Source organism: Pipra filicauda, unplaced genomic scaffold, assembly GCF_003945595.2.
Source record: "Pipra filicauda isolate LSUMZ 115617 unplaced genomic scaffold, ASM394559v2 scaffold238_size1193820_pilon, whole genome shotgun sequence".
NCBI classification, from domain to species: Eukaryota; Metazoa; Chordata; class Aves; order Passeriformes; family Pipridae; genus Pipra; species Pipra filicauda.
This window is the reverse complement of record NW_024104352.1, coordinates 431658-454192: the sequence shown is the minus strand read 5'-3', so window position 1 is coordinate 454192 and position 22535 is coordinate 431658. Positions and strand designations below refer to the sequence as shown.

General features: G+C 42.9%; 1 protein-coding gene across 3 annotated transcripts in view; it reads left to right on the top strand.

The window, feature by feature from the left end:
• The window catches only part of CTXND1 (cortexin domain containing 1), a 35090-nt gene extending 14958 nt beyond the window's left edge, over positions 1–20132 (top strand). Inside the window, exons 2-4 of one of the 3 annotated variants that reach the window (XM_039381719.1) lie at positions 12010–12185; positions 15750–15870; positions 16673–20132. In XM_039381719.1, coding sequence (XP_039237653.1) covers positions 16727–16906 — 180 coding nt within the window. In that variant the 5' untranslated portion in view covers positions 12010–12185; positions 15750–15870; positions 16673–16726 and the 3' untranslated portion in view covers positions 16907–20132. Of the gene's footprint in view, positions 1–1005; positions 1081–12009; positions 12186–15749; positions 15871–16672 lie in introns of those variants that run through there. The other 2 variants (XM_039381721.1, XM_027746207.2) reach the window with 2 other exon arrangements.
• The last annotated feature ends 2403 nt before the right edge of the window (positions 20133–22535 follow it).

The following is a 22535-nucleotide window of genomic DNA, read 5'->3' as shown; positions in this document are numbered from 1 at the left end:
TAGATGGGCTGTGTGATTTAAGGCTCTGCAATTAAAAGACAAAACGCAGAGATGCTGTCTTTTCAAATGTGGGTGTTCAAGTTTCGCCAGGACTCTGCTGTCTGCGTGAGTGCCAGTGAACTGAAGCAGTTGCCACGCTACTTCATGGAAAATTATTAAGTCAGTGATTTATTTAGTCTGTTTAAAAAGGTGGGATAAAACACTGGGCTGGTATTGCCGTGGTGATTATGCTGTTATTATTTTTTTTAATTAATGTTGAGCAACCTGTACTGCAGCCAACTTCAAGACACTTCAGAAGTGCACTCCTCATTCTCTGGCTGGAGAACAAAAGCCTTCATTCTAGACAAGGGTAGGATAAATAATGTTTTCATTCTAGGACCCTACAGAAAACTACTTTTCCAATATTAGGAGCATCTGTCTATGTATCTTCCATGCACTGAGAGAGAAAACAGACTTGACTTTCCTATCTCATCTTACAAAGAAAATACCTATTTTTTCCCCATCTCTGAGACACGAAATGTAAGCCCAGAACAGATGGAGTCCCAGGTCTGAAGAGCCCACAGAGGAGAAACTCAATTCCCATCTCCCCATGCTTCTGTAACTCAATGCACTATTTACCAGGACAGAGCCAGACATGGTTACCCTCACTCTGATGACCTGGGATAAATGATTATTTCCACTTCTCCATCCCAAACCATCCATCACTCTCCCCTTCCTGGCAGAGGCCCTGCAGTTTGCTGGTGTGGCTGACCCTGTGCTCTCTCAGAGGGTCACTCAAAGTATCTCCCTGTGTTACTCCCAGACCTGCTAGGGGTTGCCAAGGGGGAAATTTCTTAATGTTTTTGACTGAGGTGAAACAACACAGATTTTTATACCAGAGATTTGGCATTGGGGTAGAGGGAAAGAAATACAGAGAAGAGCAGCTGGGCACAATACCCCCAGCTCGTCATGTCTAACCACTAACCTCTGCTTCTTTCTAGCAGCTGAACTTTACATTAACCACTGGAAAAGATTCCTCCAGCTCACATGGGAGACAGCAGGATTTTGGTGCTGATATATTGCAATTGCCCCTCAATTGAGGTCAGCGGGGCAAAGGCAGGTGACAGTCAGTACCAAGTGATACTATCTGAGTTGTGGAAAACCCTGTTAATTCAAAGCTGCTTGACCCAGAGAAGAGACACTTTGTTAACTGCAAACTCATCCTGGTGCAATGGTATAACACCATGTTGTGTTAAATCCGTAACAGAACAGCCTTCAAAAGCTATTTTAGTCAATTAATAGCAGTTGGACTCTTTAGCACATAGTTACCATCATCTACTTATTATGTACTTAAAATGCAATTATAGACAGGAAAATAATGTTCGTTTTCTATTGACCTCGTTTTACTCGAGTGAATTGAGTCTACTTCTCATCTGCATTCACAGTCCCAGCTGCTTCCTGACTGAAACAGATCCTGTAGGCTTTTTATATCCAGTAGCAATGCAGCAACACCATATGTAAGGCCAGGGTGTGTGGAGGAGCTAGGATGTCTCCTGGCTCCTGAATTGTTAGACTGTTCCAAGTTCCAGTGCGGAATCATTCCCAGGATGGTGATTCACGAGGTAGCAAAGAACTTCCATCCAGTTCCCAGGCTGAGTTTTTAGGGTTAGAAAAGCAATGTTGTTTCTGAAGCTTAAAGAAGAGAGTCCCTGTCTATAACAGAGCACATTTCTGAGACTATTAGTTATCCAAAAGACTGGCAGTAAAGTAAAAAGAGTGAATATATAGCGAAGTTTTCCTAAACATACATAAATAGCAAACCATCACACTTTCACTGGAAGAAGCAAAATTTGCAGACAGGACAAGTTATTTTGCTTTGAAACGATGTATGAAGACAGTCCAGTCAGGTGCATTTCAACAGTCAACAAACTGCATCTGAAATTCAGGGCAGTGCACAAGAACTCCCAAACCCATAAATGCTCATCTTCCCTGAATGTCATCGATGCAAGTCACTTGCTACCATAATTAGCTCTGTCAGAAGATCTGAGACAGAAGGGAATGGAGGGGAGTCCCTGCAGCATAAACTGGCAGGTCCATGTACCAGAGTGGTGTGTAGGAAGGACGCCCCCAATTTCTCAAAAGCAGATCTGCATTTTTTCCTAACCATGGCACTTACAGTGTCATTTGATGGACAGATATGCATAGGCTGGCTACATTTCACCATCAGATTGCTAATACAGTTTCAAGGTTATATTTTTAAGAAACCTGGCAAACTCTTTGGTTGGTATCCACTGCAGTAGGTCACCAAGAAAAAATACAAACAAACCCACCCCAGTGCAGCATTCAGAAAACTGCTTCATAAGCTTAAGAGAAGTTTTGAGCTGGGACAAGACAGCCTATCAGTACTTAAGACTACTGGAAGACTTACTTCAAATTATACCTAGAGAAGATGCCAAAGGAATAATTTGGACACCATTCTTTGTGGTCAAATGTAAGTTTTTATGCTGCTACTGTAATATTTAAACACTTTCTATTTAATATTGCATATCAAATAGAAATGGCCATATCAAACATCAGGTAATTGCTGGCACTTATTTTTCAAAGTCAAAACTCTGCTTGGACTTCCCTTTGAGAAAATTAGGGTTTTATTAGCTGGCAGAGAAGGGGAGGTGATACCAAGGGCAATTTGGCTTGGGAATGCAGTGTTCTCATCAGAGCATCCTTTCTGGCAGTAAGGTTTTCCTCAGAGAGAAAGTTCAGCAGGATTTCCTGAGACTGCTTATCTCTCAGACCTGATTTTATGGAGGCCTTGGAAGACTTTGAGGTGGTGCCTTCAGACATAGGGACTCACCCAGCAATGCACAAACTCTGCTGTCTTTCTCACTGCATAGTCAGAAGTGAGTCAGTGTGTGGGATAAAAAAAGTTGAGGGGGAGGAGGGTTAAAGTTTGTGCTTGTCATATCACTGCACAATATGGGAAATGCCAAGTGTAGGCTGCCAGCCTATACAGCCCACTGTTTTCATATAGATGTCTTGGAAGCACAAACCTTACTCACTCTGAGTATCACATTGGATCTCCCTCTTCTCAGCCCTGACCCACCAGATGTCCATGTGAATAATAAAGTTGCCCTTGATTTTCCTGCTCATGGGGGACATTTGCCACAGAGATGATGACATTTGTGTTTTGGTTAGCCCCAAAACACTGGGTTAAGGTGAAGCAATCAGAAAATTCTAGCTGCCCACAGTCTGCCTGGTTGCAGTCAATGCAATTTTTATGAGGCATTTTATTATTAAAAGAATTTCTCTAGTAGTCAACCCACCCACTGCCAATCCCACATTTACAAAACTAATTTAGTTCAAGGGTGCTCGCAGTCAAGTCAATACAAGCCAGCCATTATTCTCTGCTAGGGAAAAGTCATTCAAAGAGAGGTACCCAGCCATGTGCAGACCATATTTTAGCATGCCAATAAAGTGCTATTTTCTAGCTTGGTGCTGTACATCTCACTGCTTTCCAGTGGCTTGCAGTTGCAATGTTCATTCAACCCAGGAAGGGTGCCTTAGGCAGATCTGCCACACAAGCCCAATTATTCACTCTGGGTATCACCACAGGTTGCTGACCTTGGTAACATGACATGCATCAGGCTGTTTGTGAGCAGGCTCTCCAGCCTCCTTCCTGCACTCCATCTTCATTAGCCACCAGCAATTACACGTCTTTCCTACTCTGAGGCTTGGCATATTTACAAGAACTATATTTTATAGCAGTCTCAGGCTACTTTCCGTATCTGACCCCCACCCTCAGAGCTGCGGGTGCAGTCACTGTACATGGATAGAGATCTTGATGAAATCTCCATTTGCAAACTTCAGTTTGCAGAGCAGACAAAGAGAAGGCACAGCACTGTCAGGCACAGACTTGAATTACAGTGGCAGGGTGGAGGTTTCTGCTAGTAAAAGAGCTTCCTTGTATCTTTTCTTAATATATTACTCTTAGTTAATGCTTAGTTTCACCTTATTCAGATCAATAGGTCACATGATTTTATTTGCTTTCCTTTGAAAATGTTGACTCTTCAACTCATCTAAAATTGAGGTCTGTGCTTCCCTGTTACAGGTGACTTGAACAATCCTGCTCTAAATAGCCAACTCGAAGCAAAACATGACTCCTTGCCTTGTCCTGTCATAGAGAATCCCTGTGACATTTGTTAGCTCCCACTGCACAAAACTTGAGCATCTTGCATATCACTGCATCCCAGGCTGTAACTACAGAGATTTCAACCCAAAAGAAAAATGCTGGGTTTTTTTAGAGGGAACCATTTTCCCCAACCACTGCAACCAATAACAGGGGAGAAAATCAAAGTTTTTGTTATTTCTGTGAATCAGAAACACTGCAGAACTACTGAAAACCAGTTGCCCTTTTTTGCCTTCTAAAAGAAGGCCTATGCTGAACCACAATGGAATTACAAATCTCTTTCTGCCACTTCATTATCCCTCCCCTCCATCAAAACCCTGTTTAAGCAGTCTGACTGTTGCTGGCACACAAGCAGGAGCAGCTTCTGAGCACAGCAATGATGGAACAGCACCAGGCAGAACTGCAGCTGAGCAACAGAAAAGCAAGGTCTGCTTTTGAGCTGAGTGTCCTGTCCTTCCAGATGCTCCAGGCTCAGCTGCAGCACATTGAACCTGTGGGAGATCTGGAGTCACTCTGTACCATGAGGCTCAGCACTAGGATCATCAAGAAGACCTTGCAGAGAAAACAGTTCAAGGGGAAAGAAAGAATACTTAGTCAAAAAAAAATAAAAATTCATATCTGCATTTGTGCATATATGAAAATTTGCCTTAGAAAAGGCTAGTTCTGTGTTGAGGTATGACTGCAATCCTTTAGTTCCTATCCTAATACAAATCTTAACACAGATGTACACCAAAGGAGGTAGGAAAATTTAGTTAATCCTGATGGTATCATCGTATCTTGCTCCCTGCATAGTTTTATAGATCATTGGCTGGATGATCTGTACTGAGTTACATGTCTGGAGAGATGGGCTCAAAGGTAATTCTCTCTTTTTCAGCACACACAGATTTGGGGATGTAATTTCTATCTCTTAGATGTGTACTTGCTTCTGGCCCAAAGTCAAGAGTGCTGCAAGACAACTCTCCATTGCCTGCATTTGCAATTAACTAAACCTCCAAGAGCATGGACATAAAATGAGCCTGTGACAATAAAGGAATACAAGTCAGGGGACAAGCAGAGACCCAATGGGACACATCTCTCCTTATTATTCATAGGACTGAGCTGTTTGAGTTTAGTTTCCTTTCATGCATGAAAAAGCTTTTGAGGAATCTCATTACTGTACTGAATATAAATATATTTGATAATAAAGAGACAGAGTTAAACTAGAAGCGAAGATCAGTGCCTGGTTTTAACAGTATTAGAGCTATATTACTTACAGATACAAATAGAGATTGAAGCTGAAATTGGAGCAGACCTTAAATATCTTCTCTTTTCTTAAGGGGAGTTACCAGGAGGTAGCTGGAAAGCAGTAGCAATCCAAGAAATAAGAACCTAAGAAATCTGTTGCTGGGTCAGACCAGTGGTCTGTCCAGCTCAGCACTGCCAAGAGGAGATGCTCTCTGGGAGCGCTGTGTAAGCCTGGCCACTTCTGGCAGCCCATCCTCTGACATCCACAACTGCTGTATCAGAGGGAAGACCTCTGTTTGGTGCTTTCAGGGTCTATGGACCTGTCATCCACAACTCATCCAACTCAGCCACCTTTTTTCCAAACTCAAGAGTCCCATCCTCTTCAAACACTTACAAAGCAACTAATCATCCCTTTGACCATTTCAGTTATTCTAAAGAGAACTCCCTAATATCAGGTATCTATTCCTCAGCACACTGACCTGCTTTCAAACCCCAGTGAACCCAGTCCACCAGAAACCAAAATAATAAGAGTGGCTACAAGGGGGTGAAGAAGTCAGTGTGATCTCTGCAAGGGAGAAAAGACCTTCCAAACTGCTGAGTCAGTCCAGGTAAGCCCTCGTCGCTCCCTGTACATTAGGTTCACTTAAAAATGTTCCTTGTGGCTAATGGCGCATTAATAAGGTATTGGCTGTCTGGGACTGTTGGGTGCTGTGCCAAAAACAGTCTTTTGTAAATTGAACATGTACAAAGGTTCTGGCAGTCTGATTCCCAATGACCCACTGACAAGCTACTGATCCAGCTGAAGATGTGGAGATGGAATGTAATTGCACACAATCTTTTTAATCAAGGACTACACTTCCAATAATCTGCTGCAGTGACAGAGAAAACAACATCAGGCTGTAATACATGTCTGGAATCAAAGCTCTTTTCAGTACAGTCTTAATTAAAGAGTGTCTCTGACTACAAGTTTTATAGGAAAGTCAATGAGCTTCCAGCTGAGGAAAGGACCTTTCTTGATGTGATGAAAAGGCTGCACACGTAGCTAGAGCATGATCAGAAAAAAAAACCCACGTAAAAACATAGGTAACACTCAGGCCGTGGTTATACTTGGTACTATCATTAATACAGACCGGGTTTTGGGGGAAGGAGGGAACGAAAAGGCATTCATCACCCCCCAAAATCCCAAGCACAGAAAAAGCTACAGCCAAAGCCATCACTAGCACCAGTCAGAGCTGCTGCAGGGATGCTACATTATAACCTGGCCTGCAGCAGCCCCCAGGGCACCAGTGCTTGAGGATTTCACCTAAAGGTGATCCAGGGAACATGACCCAGAAACAGGAATGACAACCAGGGTAAGAGTCATTGGGTGGCTTTTCACTTCTTGGACAGTCTTCAATGCCAGGCTGTGCTGGTGGTCATTAAATCAGTATTCTCCCCACCTCATGCCACTAAATCCCAGTCAGAAAGTGGTCTGTTGCTTCACCATTCTCAGAGATAATTTTTGACTGTTCTCTGCCTTTGATTAAACATAAATTGCATTTTACACCCATCCATCTGGCACTTCTCATAAATACATTCTGCAACTAAAAGATACTCAGAGTTTGCAAGTTTAATTTGCCATCCCTCCATATAACCAAATTATAACATAACAACCTGTCACAGAGGTCAAGCTTAACAGTATTTTGTAGAATCACAGAACGGTTTGGGTTGGAAGGGACTTTAAAGGTCATCTAGTTCCAACCCCCTGCAGTGAGTCAGGACGTCTTTAACTAAATCAAGTTCCTCAGAGCCCCATCAACCTGATTTCAAATGTTTCCAGGGATGGGGCATCCACCACCTCTCTGTGGTGTTTCACCTGTGCCAGTGTTTCACCACCTTCATTGTAAAAATTTTCTTCCTTATATCTAATCCAAATAATCCCTGGTTTCTTTTAAATCGGAAGTTTAAAACCATTACCCTTTGTCTTATCACAATGGACCCTGATAAAAAGTTTGTCCCCATTTGCGTGTACTGCTCTTTACCAGCCAGTCTTGATGCCAAAAAGTAGTCTTGGACACATTTGATTTACTACAACAGATATTGCCCACACGTCCTGGGAAGGACAAGAGGCAGAGACAGTGAACAGCTGGGACTCAGACTCAGGATCCTGACTGATCCTCACTTGTCTGAGCAATGGGCCATTTATCCTTTCCCCCGGCCTCGCTCAGTGACACGCCAAATTTGGAGGCTGCTATATTTGTTACCTACCTACAGAGATATAGACTAGAGTTCAATTATCCTTAAATTCTTATCAGGATCCTTCACTCCAGCCAGCGCTGTCATGGAAAATGTAATGCATGTCCTGACTCAAGGTTTTGGTTCATTTGTAATAAAAATCATCTGGCCTCCCTCTGAAGGAAGATGCAATCCATCCCTGCTGGGAGACAGTGGAAAATATAGTTTATGTGGGTGCCAACTGGATCTTCATCAGAAAGAAGCTTTTGTGCTGTATTCACGTGCAGAGTTGTGAGGATGGGGGGGAGGGGTCTGAAAATGGGAAGATTTTCTGTGATGTTGAGCTGTTTGGCTGCTTGCACTGGTTCCAGATGGTGCTGGAGGCACTCAGTGTCTCTGAAAACAGGCCAATTTTCATTCTCCCAGTTCTTTTAGTAACAAGAGAAAAACTGTTCTCATGAGGAAAGAAAACAGGGAATAACTAGTAATGATATTTCTACTTCCCTTGTTGGCAAATTAGAACCAAAATTAGCTAACATGCTGCAACAGTTCTGGCTTTCCAGCTGGAGAGGGAAGCAGCAGTGAGCTTCTCCGGGTGTCTCACATAGCACAAAGCACTGCTCCCTGAAACAGCCCTAATCCAAACTCACTCAGATCACCTGGGCCCCTTAACTCTTTTCAGATCTTCAATTATTTTTTCTTCCAATTACCCATACCAGTGAGGAGAGAAATCTGTTTAAGTAGGGCTGTTTTTACTAATGTTTTCTAAGGGTTTCTCATCCTTACCCAACAATATTTCTGGCCTCTGGGGCTGTTCCTTCTGTGGGTCAATTTTTGCCCAGTGACCTGGCAACAGATGCTGACAGTGTTTAACACCATGTCCTGCTTTGCAGTCAAGTCCATACTCCTACTACACCTCAGAGCTTATTAATTCAGTCTTTAAGACTCCTTTGCAAGATTTTTTTCAGTTTAAGATAGGATGTTCAGCTGGCATCACACCTCCAACTGGATCGCCACAAAGAATCAGAGCAGTGGCACAGTAAGTTACAAGTGTGAGCACAAGTTACAAACATCCATCCTCACCCTCCTCTTCAGATTAAACCAGTTCAGAAAAGGAACAGACATGAGCAGTGCCTTCTATGGGAGCCCTGTGTGAAAATCTAGGGGTCAAAACACACTCTGGACTTTGAGCTTTATTTTTGCTTATGTTTAATTGATCAAATCCCTCTCACCACGAATTTCTGAAGATCTGAGTAAAATTTGTAGTCAAAAAAGTGTATGAATTAGTTATCAGTATGGATTGATGAGTACTTGCACACACAAAATCTACACCTATTACAATAGCAAAACTACTTGTCACTTTTTTTTTTTCTGTTTTGCCTCAGACTTACTAATTTAACACCTTCTTGACTAGGAGCTTTCTTCATTAGTGAGAATTTAACTTTTAATGTTAAAAAAGTGATTTGGAAATGAAACAGTACTATGTGATTTCTTCATGCCAACATTTGTGGCAGTTTGACAGGTGTAACCTAGTTATTTTGGTGAGATTTCATCCACAGTACTTTTCCTGAAATGTCAAAATGTTCATACAGCCTCAGTCTGATCCAGGCATATATAGTTTTTAAAGATGAGAGGGCAAAAGATGTGTTTCTGAGAAGTACTATGCAAGTCAGAGAACACTGGACATCACCCACCAGAAGGTAGATATATTAACGTAAAAAAGAGTTGCTGATCTACCTTTTGCTTTTATAAAGTAAAATAATTAAATTTTCAGAGCTGTAGTGGGAAAAAATGTTTTTCTTTTTTCCTCCCTGTCAGCTTTGCTGCAGTGAAAAATTTTTCCATTGCTTTGCTGAAAGTTCTCCTGGCTAACAGCCATGGTTTAATTTATAAAATAACTGATAGGACCAACAGGCATGTTTCTCTCCTTTCAGAGGATTTAAACAGCAGAGAGTTTAAAAAGCAGATACTCCATTACAATGAGTTTATATCATATCTATTCAGAGCTCGCAAGCCATGGCTTAAAAGCCAAATCCATTTGTTTCTCTAAGACTCCTTTACTTTTGTCACTCTCCATGATGAAAGGGGATGCACACACTGTGCGTCACAGCAGTGATAAGGAAAGCAGCTTCAGCCCCCTTATCAAAACAAGCATTGAATGAAGGGTGGTCCTGCTGCAGACAGATGTTCCTTTTCAAGCTCATCTAAACTTTGCATACCATGGGTATTGCTTTGTGTTTTCCTGACATTATCTACTAAAGGATGAAACAACGTTCCCCACAGCCCCTGGGGGAAGCCAGTGCCGCAAGGACGATGGGTTGGTTGAACCACCTTACAAAATCCCTGCAGCTCTCACACCACAGCACAAACATACAGGGAACTTAAGAAATGTCCCTGCAGCACACACAGGAGACACAGGGCTCCTTCCTCAAGGGATGAACTGGGCTATTGGCTGGCCCATTGCTCAGATCCTGGCCAGCCAAGGACAGCACGGGAGATGTAGCAAAACCCCTGAGCTGGGGTCTGAGGGAACATTGGATGGCCTTTCTTCTCCTGCTCCCCTATGGATCGCAAAGGAACCAATACAAAGACATCATCACAACCCCTTCCTCACTTACCTGCCCTTTTTTAATTAATATATGTTACTCAATTGCAAGCACTTCCCACTATTGGGTCCAACAATCACCAACTCATAAGGTCCATCACAGATCCTTACTCCACTTTTCTACCACTTCCAATCTCTGAGAAAGACTCCTAGATGTTCTCAGACTCTCACTTCAGCAAAGTTTATTCAAGGACTATCCACACAAGTTGAGCTTTAGGAGACTGGAGGTGCTTTTCACTCCAGATCCCAACTGTCCATCAGTTCACTCAATAGCTCTACACAGCGACTTGCTGCCAAGCACAACCATCTCTTTTTTTATCTTTTGTTAACAAGTAATTCCACATACTCCTTAAGTGCGAGAGAAATGATTATTTGATTTAGAATGCTCTCAAATTATAAGCAGTCCACAGTTATTTTAAGTGTATGCTGCATTTTTTCTCAATAAAGATTAATATTATTCTTGCCACGGGGCTGTGTAAGAAGGAAACACGTTGCTGTGCAACAGCAATTTTTAAAACTTTCTCCCGACTGATTTATGTATTTATTCATTTTGAACTTTTTGGGCACTTGTAAATGATGTCTTCAGTCTTCTGAGGGAATACTGACATCCAGTGATTTACAACTGGCTAAAAGCAAGTCTGTGGAAGGGAGATTATTTTTCTCTTGATCATAACTGAGAGGGCTAGATTCAATAAAGGAGTTTGCATAAATTAAGCTGAGCATAAGGATTTAAAATCAACATGTAGAGCAAGGAAAAAAAAAAAAACAACAACCGAAACAAAACACCAAACAGTGGGTTAAAAACAAAGATTAAACCTGCCTGTGTACTACAGGTACACAGGAGAATTCATGCTCACAGGAAGACAGAGTTACTGAAATGAAGTATTGATTTTCTGCTGAGAGAATTGTAAGTATGAAAGGACAATTAGTTTTTAGACTAAGCTAACGGTCATATTATTGCTCTCTGGATATAGCAAGAAGCTCATCTGTCTATATCTATCTACAGCATTTGACTCCTGTGCTCAGAGGCAGTGAGTTTTTAATCGAAACTAGATTGTTAAGAATATTAGAGTATGATTAAGTGCCCAGGCTATTCCTTTATAGATTTGAACTTCAAATTGAAGGTGACTTCTTTTGACAAACACACATAACATAGACCTGAAGCAGCACTTCACTTTCCTTCCTGGTCATTCACCTCTACTCCCTTGCCTGAGTAGCACTCTGTTCAGCTGAGTCCCCTCGCAAGGGATTTGGGTCATTTGTGGCTTGTTCTTCTCAGAGTTCCTATCCTACATCTTAGAACTCCTTTCCACACCAATATGGAAAAAAACCAGGTTTGTCATCCAGCAAGTTTTAAGAGTTTTTCTGATTGAATTTATTTTGTACGTTTTTAAGTCTTGGTGTATCAGTTCAGATAAATCAAGTAGTTTTGTTTAAACAACTGAATTTTCCCCTTAAATTCCTGCCATTTTTGAAAGAAATAGGTTAAAAAATCCAATCCTTAACTAATTATGCAGACTCTCGAGTGGTATCAATTCAAACCTGGTCGATTTTTCACTATGAATTAAAAATAGGTTATTTCTGCTTACTTGAGAGGAAATATTGATATGACTTCGGGCTTGAACACCACTCTTTGTATCACGAATGTTGTCCTAGGGAATGTCTGACAAACAAATCCATCCTGTGTGTGACTGTATCCGATTGCCTCAGGCTGTCGCTGGAGCAATTCCCAACTGCTTAACGAACCGGTCACGCCCACATCCTGCGTGATGAGCAATTGTCAATTATTATCTTCTGTTTTCAGAGCACACCGGTGAGAACTGCTTCCAGGTCTGGGTGGAGGTGAACCTGAGCGGAGCCTGAACGCCGTTAAAGCCCCACTGACTAACAAAAACTTTTAAAATATGACTACAGTGAGGATTTTATCTCCACAATGCTGCTATGCTGGGATGTGACAGGCTTCCTACCCAGGTCTGGAAGGTAGGGATCAGCTTGCATACATGAAATCACATCATTCCCCTTCCTTCCCCTCCCTGTACATATGTTGTTTTGGGAAAGGAGTATAGAAGAAAAAAAAATTGTTTTTTTTATATATCCTATGGGTTGAGATGAGTTGGAACATGATTAACCAGCATAGGAACCAGCTCTCTGCAATATATGTGGTACATTATTACTTGATATTTAAAGTGACGGTGCCAAGATTGTCAGGTCTGGAAAAAAAAAATAAACCATTTCTTTTAAAGTATCTTGCACAGGGAAGACTGATTGCAAAATTTAGGCACACTGATGAGCACAAGCATTACAGAGAGTCTGTAACAGAGCTGGTACACTAAAGAGGATGACAACACCTGCCTGCTTGTGTACATAAGGTCATAAAAATGGAACATATCCTCTCTTCTGTGGCAATCCTTCTTGAAAAGAGCACTGGAAAACAAAGCGAACAGCAAAGGCCAAATGCTCAGGATGGATTCTTCACTGAGGTACCAAAGTCCTTGATCCCCAGGCCATATCCCTGACCCAGGCTGCAGAATCTCCTGACTGCAAGAATGGTCAGACAAACGCAAGCCAGGGGGACCAGGGCATCAAAACTAGGTGATGCCAACCCCTCTGAAGAGACACAACTGCTTCCTGGTCCTGGACCTCTGCAACCCACAAGGAGTCAAGTCCACAGAGTAATTTTTGGTACTGAATTACATGACCACCACAAGCCAGCCCAGCTCCATCCCTGGGTGAGCCTGCCTGTGTCACCCATCTATTCTCAGAAGAGTTAGAGGGGAAGAGATTGCAGTGAAAAACTGGGGGATTTATAGCAGAACATACACTCAGCACTGCTAAACTGCCCAATGGTTTGAACCAGAGATTGTCCTTCTTCATCCTTTGGCTTTGTTTAGGCCAAATTACATTTTCAACAAATCTGAAGAAATTAAAAAAAAAACAATTCTAAAGCTCTGTGCTGTCAAGCTGGAAAAAAGTAATTTTCTACAATTCGGCTATTCATAGAAAGCTTGATCATTCAAGTGTGAAACTTTATAACTGTTTCTGCTGATCTCTTCTTTTTTTCCACACACACAATGCTGTCAACAACAGCCGTGCTAGTAAACAAGAGCAAAACATCCAGTCAACCAGTCTGTAGCTGGAGCGAGAGTTAATTTCAGTAGCACTGACGGATTTCACAAGCAAGACTGAGAAAAACTGACTGCAAAACCATTGTGCTCACCTCCACAGCACATCCCCTAGGGCTGAGACAAATGGTAGGATGTACAGGCAGAGCCTCCTCCAGCATGGACCAACCTGTCAGACACTTCCACGTCCCACTCCAAGCCTGGCCATACCACTGGGTATCAGAGGGATGAGAAGTTGAAGGAAATGAAAATTAAGCAGGACAAGTTATGCAGCTATTACAGAGATGGAAGACCACAAGTACTGGGAGACAGGAGGGAGCAGGACATAGCATGTCCATGGTAATACTTGGAAGCTGGACTTTCTCAAGAGGAACCAGTCTGGGTGAACACATGCAAATAGCTCCTTTTACGTTTGGGGACTGTCTCTTGCTGGTCCCAACGTGCCTGATCTAGAACAGTGATATGTTCCAGCCATAATAAATTAACCTGGAGACAACTGCCTTGGAAATAGCCCTATTCCAGCATCCAGATCTGTTTAGCACCAATAAGTCTCTGCACTGCCAAGCCCTCTGGAATGCAATTGCAGTAACCTATACCATGGAACACCAAATGCCTCCTGGCACCCAACCCACCTGCGACTCGGATGAGCACAGGTGTTATGTGCAGCTCTGACAAGGTGAGGAGTCTTTCCCTTCTGACAGTGCTGGTATTCAGGTGAGCAGCCAAGCTGTGAGCAAGAAGAGCGAATTTAGAAAGCCAGACACTTCTGCCCAGTCCCAAAATATATGTTCTCCACCAGTAGTGACTTAATGCATAATAGTAGTTCAGCATCAAAACATTATCTGGTTTATGGGGAGAGCAGAAGGAAGGAAGACATGTGATTTATACAGCCTCAAGAATATAGCTTTTTGGAAAAAATATTTCTATTCCCACTGAAAATGCCTACTTTTCACCAAAAGGGATCAATATAAACCTAAAACCACTAGGTTCAAGTTGCCCTTGTAATGTCCTGTGCAAACTACAGCTCCGATGCCTTACACCTTCACTCTGCTCTCTGGGTAAAGGTTTCTGCCTGGTCTATCCTTTCCATAACATGCTTTTCCCTTCCAGTAGGAAAGGGGCTGCATGACAGTTTTCCTGGTAAACATACTCCAGCCACAGTCCTGGGGCAGAGGGAAGCAGAGGGATGCAGCGCTTAAACCAGACTCCTGTGAGATTTTGTGATGTCATTTTGAAGAGAAAAATCTCCAAGGGATGGAACTCCACTTGAAACCTCTGATCATTTTCCAAGTAAATGATTCATCATTTCAAAGAAAGTACATTTGATTGAAAATGCAGTTTCCCCTCAAAGATCGGTACTGATGGAAATTACCAGGTAGTTCTGATATTCTGCAGGAGGTAACTTAGTGTGAAATAACCTCACATGGTACAATAGCCAGAATGTCAGAAGACAAAAATCAAATCCATCCTTGTTGGACCTTCACAAGTCCTTTCCCACAGGAAAGGACTGGGCTGCATTAGTAGTTTTGATAACAATTTTGTGTTCATAAAGTATTCATACTTAATACTCAGCCTTGCTGACGAACCCTTTTTTCATCACATGAACTGTAATGTAAGATCTCTTGGCTGGTGAAATAGAGCAGTAGCAGAGTCTTCTGGGAATATTAGACCTCTGATCAGCCAGGTGAGCATTACAGGCCTGACCCCACTCCTCAGTGATTTCTTCATGAGCTCCTAAGGATGTGACTGGTAAATCCATGAGATGATGGGATGTCTGCTTGGTTTCATTCACTTTGTGTCATCAGCTTCTTTCATCTCCCTGCGGCAGGACTGGCTGTCGCAGTAATTTCTGCATTTTCAGGAAATTAAAAAAATCTGACATTCTTGTGCTTAAAATAGACTCAAGAGCCCAGCTGATTTATACTTGCCTTGTGGGATCCAAGAGGTTGTGAGGCTGGAAAACAACTTGAAAAGAAGTAAATTATGAGACGGGGAAGGAACTGTGAATTTTTGTTCTAAAAGGTCTCCAGTTCACCCTGAGGAAGATTTGCAGGGTACAGGAGTTCAGGAATCACTGGGACACCCACTGGCAGCTGGCACAGTATGATGCTGCAGGAACACAATGCTCCAGCCAGATGTGAACCACTACTGCAATAGCCCTGCCAGCAGCATCAGCTCACTGGAAACATAACCAGGCAAACTTGGCTGTGCAGATAAAACCTGTACCTGGAATTTCCTCACTGCATAAATGCAGTGATAGAGAGCAGCTGGGCCATTTGATACCCAAGTTTCACCCAATCCTCCCTATGGCTCAATATCTTCTCATTCCCATCTATTGACTCCAAATGAAGCAGGAACTAGTTTTCAGATTGAGTATTGCCTTTGATATGAATGACTTTGTTGTTTTGTTTGCTTTAAATAGGCATTCCCTATTCCTGATCTTCATCGTAACCCTCAACACTTCTACCCCCCATCGTGGCCAAAGGTGAATGTCAGAAAAAGTTTCCCCCATCCCTGGGCAGTGACTCAATTCCCTAAGTCAGGTCAGTTCCTCTCCTTCAGCATCATCACACAAAGCAATTTGTGTTACCAGCTGATGAACTATGCAGAAGAAAACTTGCAGAGGCAGAAAGGTCTCAATCACTGCTGAGGCCATTTTGGTTATGGATTCACACAAGGAGGCCAGAAGAGACCTTCAGCTATGCAGACATCTGCATTGGATAAGATAATCCTTGTCCTAATCACACAATCACCTGTACCTCTCTGGGTGATAAAATACCCACTTAAAAATGATTTTGCTCCTAAAAAAAAAAATCTTCTACTGTCTGGAGAACCTATGAGTACTGGAAATTAAAAGATTATGGAAAATAAGTACGCATAATTTTCACTTTGCTTTGTGCCAGTAAGAGACAGAGAATGTTTGGACAGACAGGAAAATTGGGATAGAAACAGTCTGCTGTGCCATTTGTCTGATCTTTCACACTAGTAGAGGAATGGAAATATTTTTATGATTAGGAAATGCTGAGACAAGAACAGTGTCTGTGCCTCTTTTAAGAGATGATATTTCAAGTGGATAGTTTTCATTCATTACTGCTTCTCTTTCCTTTGTTAACATCTCATTCTAGTGTCTAATATTTTAGCAAGAAGTATTTGTGGGCTAAATTAACATGGAGATGAGGTTTCTTCTGCTCACAGCTCTCAGTTACCTGAGCTGTGACATTTCCAGTGGGTTTATTTCCCTGCAACAATATATCACGGAGGTTTTCTGTTTCCAGTTCTACCCCCAAGTTTCCCCATACCCAGGAGCAGCAATCACTTGTGCCTGACAGCATGTTTGTTTTGCAGGTGGTTGATGATGTTAGGAGTAAATATAAACCCAGATGAAGAGCGGCATGAGCAATGGAGGGACCAACCCCAGAGCCTGTGTACGTTGACGTGGACAAGGGACTGACATTAGCATGTTTTGTTTTCCTCTGCCTCTTCCTGATTGTGATGATCATTCGCTGTGCAAAAGTCATCATGGACCCTTACAGTGCCATCCCAACGTCCACATGGGAGGAGCAGCATCTAGATGACTGAAAGGACTTTACCAGACAGAGCCATAAAATGCTGTTGTCCAGGAGGCCTTTTCCCACTGGGAAGGCTCACACACAAACGACCATTTTCAGATATGCAGGACAACAGCAATATCTCTAAGAGCACACAGTGTAAATGATTTTTGCTCAACAGGTCAAGATATCAGCAAGCCATTCTGGCAGCACAGTTTACTACTATGCAGCAACCCTTATTTTACAGTTATCATTGTAACTCAAGTAGCACAAGATTCTCCAGACTTTTACTAATATAACTGTTGGTCTAGCACAGTTTGTCCCATCCTCAGTATCACCCACAAATCCTGGGTAACCATCAATACCATGAACAAGCAACAAGAACATCCTGTCTTTCCTGGAAATAGATTGCTTCAAGTATTTCCCCCAGTCACTATAGTAGCATTTCAGAAAAGGCCCGGATTTTACTGTTTTGTGTACCAGAGCATCTCTAAGCAGAAGTGCTGAAGGACCCCTGGTTAAGTAGGGTTATATGAGTAGACTTACTCTTGACTCACTTGGTTCTGCACAGACTCCCTACCCCACTGTAGCCGTATTTCCAGTGATCAGGATGCAGAAGCACTCAGAGTAAGGGGGTACTGGACAATGTTGACCCTGTAGCACCACCTTGCTCTATCCTACTCATACAAAAACTAGGCATATCCTCTGCCATGGGTCCATGGATTAGTCAAACCACTGACTATGGCTTGGTAGCCATGAGAAGTCCATGGAGCAGAGCTTGGACACTGTTGGTGTCAATCCCATAGAACTTGCTGTGATTTTCAAAGAGTGATTCCACGTGCAACTTCATCCATCTTTTGTTTCAGGTGTATTTCAGTGGGATGAGACAGGACTAGAATGACCAGGACAATAAGCGGAGACATTGCTCCTGGCTTTGTCATTCAGACTCCTCAGCACAACATTTGCAGTAACACACAATAATATGCATTCTACCTCTGAGAGATTCAGCACCTTCAATGGAAGATTTTTCCCACAAATTTGTGAGGTACATTTGCTTCTCTCCTTTCATTAAGACAGCCATTATGCAAGAAGTCATAAGTGAACATAGGAGCTCTGGAAATTTATTATTTACCTTTGAGGAGTGGGGACTGCAAGATTCCCATGTCCTCTGTTCCTCAAACTCTAGTTTCCTCACAGCTGCCTTTTTTTAGTGACTACATGTTCAGCTCATGGGAGTGAAAGGATGCAATACAGGGCAGGTACTGCAACCACAGCAAGCATCATGAACACACAAGACTTGAAAGCACAAAACTGCAAGAAGGGCATTTCACTATTTCTCCTCTTCCTTACCATCCTACCTGACCTCTAGTTCTTGCCATAAGAGGAAGGAAGGAATTGTGGCAAGGAACTGGGACATAGACTTTGTAAGTTACTGTTCTAGCTCTGACAGATTTGTTTGATGATCACACAAGTCACTTTGTGTGCCTCAGTGCACAATATTATCTCGTCTCCCATCGTTTTGTCTATCTCAGTACCAGAAAGTACTTGGAGAGCCTTAGATAGAGACATGTGAATTAAGGTTCTTATTTACAATTCTTCCTGATGAAACTAATAGGGAAGGTCTGGATCGTAGTATATAGCATGGGAAGTTCTCCCCAGGCAAAGGATTTGTCCAGACCCCCATTTACTCTCTCATTTTGATTGCAGGATTTTGAGCCATGCCAAATGGCACCTGGCTTTGCTACGTATCCCACTGATTTCTGAGGATGTGAGGTGCTCAGCACTGTGATTACAGAGATCCCAAAATAGCAGGCTATAAGGCACATGAAGAGTTTTGCATAGATCTTTTGAACTGCACAATTTTTGCTGATCTCTGTTGTAGGAGATCCCGTTCAGGAGGCAGAAGATTTGCAGATGGGCTTTAATTCTGATGTCCTCTAGCAAGAGTCCTCCACTGCTTCCATTACCCACTGCAGACTGCTCACCAGGCTGTTATTTAGCCTCAGTTTCTGCTAGCCAGTTAATCAGCAGTAACAGAGGACTTTTCCAGGTGTGAATGTTAATGTTCATCATACTTGCAGCAAACACTCTGTTCTCTCTTATTCGTGAGTGGGTCCATGTGTACCATAGGAATGGATGCCCCACCTCAAAGAGCAACACTTCTGTTCCCAGAAGTTTAGAAGCCATTTTTTGTCATTAAGTCTTGTATCCCACTTTGATACTAGTGGGGCTACTTACAAAAAAACCAAAACAACCTAATTTCCAATCTAGGAAACTTTCAGTTTGCAGGTCACCTGCCTGCACACACAGCTGAAGCAGAGCAAGGACAGAGCTTGTCCTCACACCTCCCAGTGCCAATACTCCACTCAGTGTTTATCTGCATGCAGAACTCTTTGGCACTGTCACATGTCACTGATAAGCTCCTGTTCAGCTAAGGACTTACACAGGTGCTTAAGTTTAAGCCCCTGAGCAGGCTGTTCAACTACAGAGAGCAGGGTCAGTCATGTGCCTGTCCTTGGCAGGGCAGGGACAGCAACACACAGTCCTTGCAGGAGCAAAGTCTGTGTAAGAACAAAGGGTTACAAATGCTGGGGAAGCAAATTGACAAATTTTATCCGCAAGAATGTTTGCCACTTTTTTCTCTCTTTGTCCAGCTGAGCAAACCATTTTATGGATTTTTCTGAAAATCCTAATGGAAAGACCCCTCTGTGTAGCTCTATTTTCTAATAAAAATGCTCTTGTCCTCCTGGCATAGCCTGTCAAGTCCATCCTTCAGTTGACAAAAAAGTTCTTCAACAACCCCTACATATATCACAGCGTAAAAGTCAATGTGATTGTTTTTATAGAGATAATGCAAATGCATTCTAACTTCTGCCTTTCCCCACTGGTTCCAGTCACACAACCTCACTACTCTTTAACCAAAAGCAATACTAAACATCATGCCCAAAGCAGACGTATTATCCTCCCCGCCCTGGGAGTCAGGACCCTCCCACCCAAGGTGCATCACTGCAGCTCCAGCCAGTGCCGACCCCACCGGCAAATCCGCACTCACAGCCAGTGGAAGGTCTGTTTTAGCAGGGGCTGCATCACTGGGCTTGGTAGTAATTTCAGCTGCATGCAACAAGTGCCTCTGCTAGTTTTAGTTCTTTTTTACTCATTGTGCCATACTACCAGCAATTGCACTCAGAGGAAATAACTCAAACTTGTTGCAAATGTATTTATCTAACGTAATAAACAGCTTCAACATGGAAAACCTCCTTGCTGTCTCTCTTGTGGTTCTCTTCTACTTGCCAGGTCATCTTAAAACACATTCACAACACAACATGATTTTCAAGAAGGACGTACATTCCTGACAGCCCTCCTTGTAGCGTGAGAGTGAAGAACTGTTCTCTGTGTAGCTACACCACTACAGACTCTCAGGAGCTCAGGACAGACCTGATGGATCTCCAGGTGTTCCTGTGGCTCTGCAGGTCAACCCCTCCAAAGAGGCTATTTCAGGTTACTCCCTCAGTCAGGAAGAGCACTGAGCTGAGCTTCAGCTCAGTGGGGGACTGCAACATCTGTATTTCAGCAATTCATTATCAGTAACAAATTGCATACCAAAAGAAACGGGGCCACTGAGACCCAAATCCCTCCTGCTAGCAACTGAAAATGAAGAGCACGGAGCATCTGTGGGGTCTCTTTGAAGAAGCCACAGAGTGCAGGATATGCAGGGTAAAAAGCACCCAGGGAACTCCTCCTCTTGAAAAAATTGCTAATTCTTTCATCTTGCAAAAAGACTCTGCTGCCTGAAAGCTGGGTGCTTTATAGATCTGCTTGTCCCTGAAGCGAGTCCTGTGGCAGAAGGATCTTTGTGCCTGGAACCCAGTTTGCCACAAAGACTAAATTCCACTGATAAATCCTTAGCTGTGTCCTAGTCAGAAGCAGGAGCTGGAGTCGTTATGCTGTTTTCAGAGCAGCTACTATGGCTAATATAAGAACAGACCTGAACTGAGACCAGCAGCAGTTGAATTTGTGCAGACACCCTACAGAACTATGAGCATAGATCTTTTTCTGAAACAAGCAGGGGCTGATGCCAGACCTAGAACCACATGAGCAATGCTACTGCAGCCTGTGCTGTCCAAAGGTGTCTCCAGCTCGCTGGGTCATTACAGGTCTCAGCAGGCAGCTCCAACCCACATTGCTACAGCTCAGAAGTCAGTACAGGACTCAGATGGGGAAAACTCTGTGCTCAGACTCCAGCAACCTCCATGGCACACACAGGGAGGGTGGCAAGAACAGCAGATCTCAGGTGTTTAACTGATTCACTTTAGAATCTGTTGATCCAGAAAATAGGAAATGTATGAGAAATGAAGGCAAGGAGTTTTCAAGACAGCCCCAAATCAAACTTTCATGGAGCAAGACTGATTTTGGTCCCCTGGGCTACCTGCAGCTCACATGCAGTCCAGCACTAATGCCCAGTGACAACTGAGCCTAAAAGGCCTTGAGATTCCCCACCCAAAGAGACCCAAGGACAGCAGTGACACCATGTGGACTAGCCATTACTGCTGGGGTACACAAACATCCCAAAGGAGCAGCCAGACCTGCAGTTTTGCATCTATGAGTTCAACATGGTAACACATGGAGTGATAGCCATGTACAGTTCCCCGGTTCACACCCAGCTCAGCCCTGGTCTGTGCTGATCTGCACAACCATCAGCACAGTAGCACCATTGCAATGACTTTATTGAGATGCCCTTGGTGCCAAAATTCTGCTAAAAGCAGGATGGAAAGTTTAAATTCATCTTCTCTGCTTCCTTACCCTCCCCCTGTCTCTGACCTTGTCTGAATCTGAACCGAGATTCACCAGGCTTCAAACCACTTATTTCAGCTGTCTCATGGTTATACATCTCAGGTGATTTGATTTAAATACCAGAAATTAAATTCCCAATTTTAACCATGTTTTAATGCTGCAATGGGAATTCTTGATTACAGTCCACATTTTTGCATTTGCATTTTTAATTTTTTTAGAACTGTTTTCATTAAAAATGGTCAATACCCTTTGGCCACTACTTGCTAAGTAGGAGGAAAACTCTGCTTGCACACACATTTTTAAAGCAATACAGTTTAAAATTCCTCGTTATTTATTCTCAGGGTTCAATTCAATCCACATCATAGAGAAATTTTGAGTGATACACTTCTTAGTTACAAAGCTCCATGTTTTGTACTGGAACTCGGCCAGGCAGCCCCCAGAGGAAAATCAGAAATCAATCAAAAATGTATTAAAATTGCATTAAATGTTCTGAAACCATAAGGAAAGCAAAGTTTTTTCAAAACTTATTTTATATTTAAGATTAATTGGATTTCTCAAGAAGCAGCAGCCATCTCGCCTCTGCAGATCAAAGGAAGCGCCTGGTAGGGGTGAGCAGGCAGCACATCTGGGCACCCTGCCAGTCCCCAGAGTCCCCCAGGAACAGGGTCCCAGGACTCCACAGCTCCAGTGCTCTTTTAGTGCAGTGGAGGTGCCAGCAGCAGGTCCTGAGCCCTCAAGCACATCTGCCCTGGATCGAGTGCGCAGTGAGGAGGGGGACAAGAGACCCTCCCTGTCCTTGCAGCCCCCAATCAATCCCTCTGTATTCATTGCCAAAGGTGTCAATCCTACAGGCTGAGCCAATGGATGCT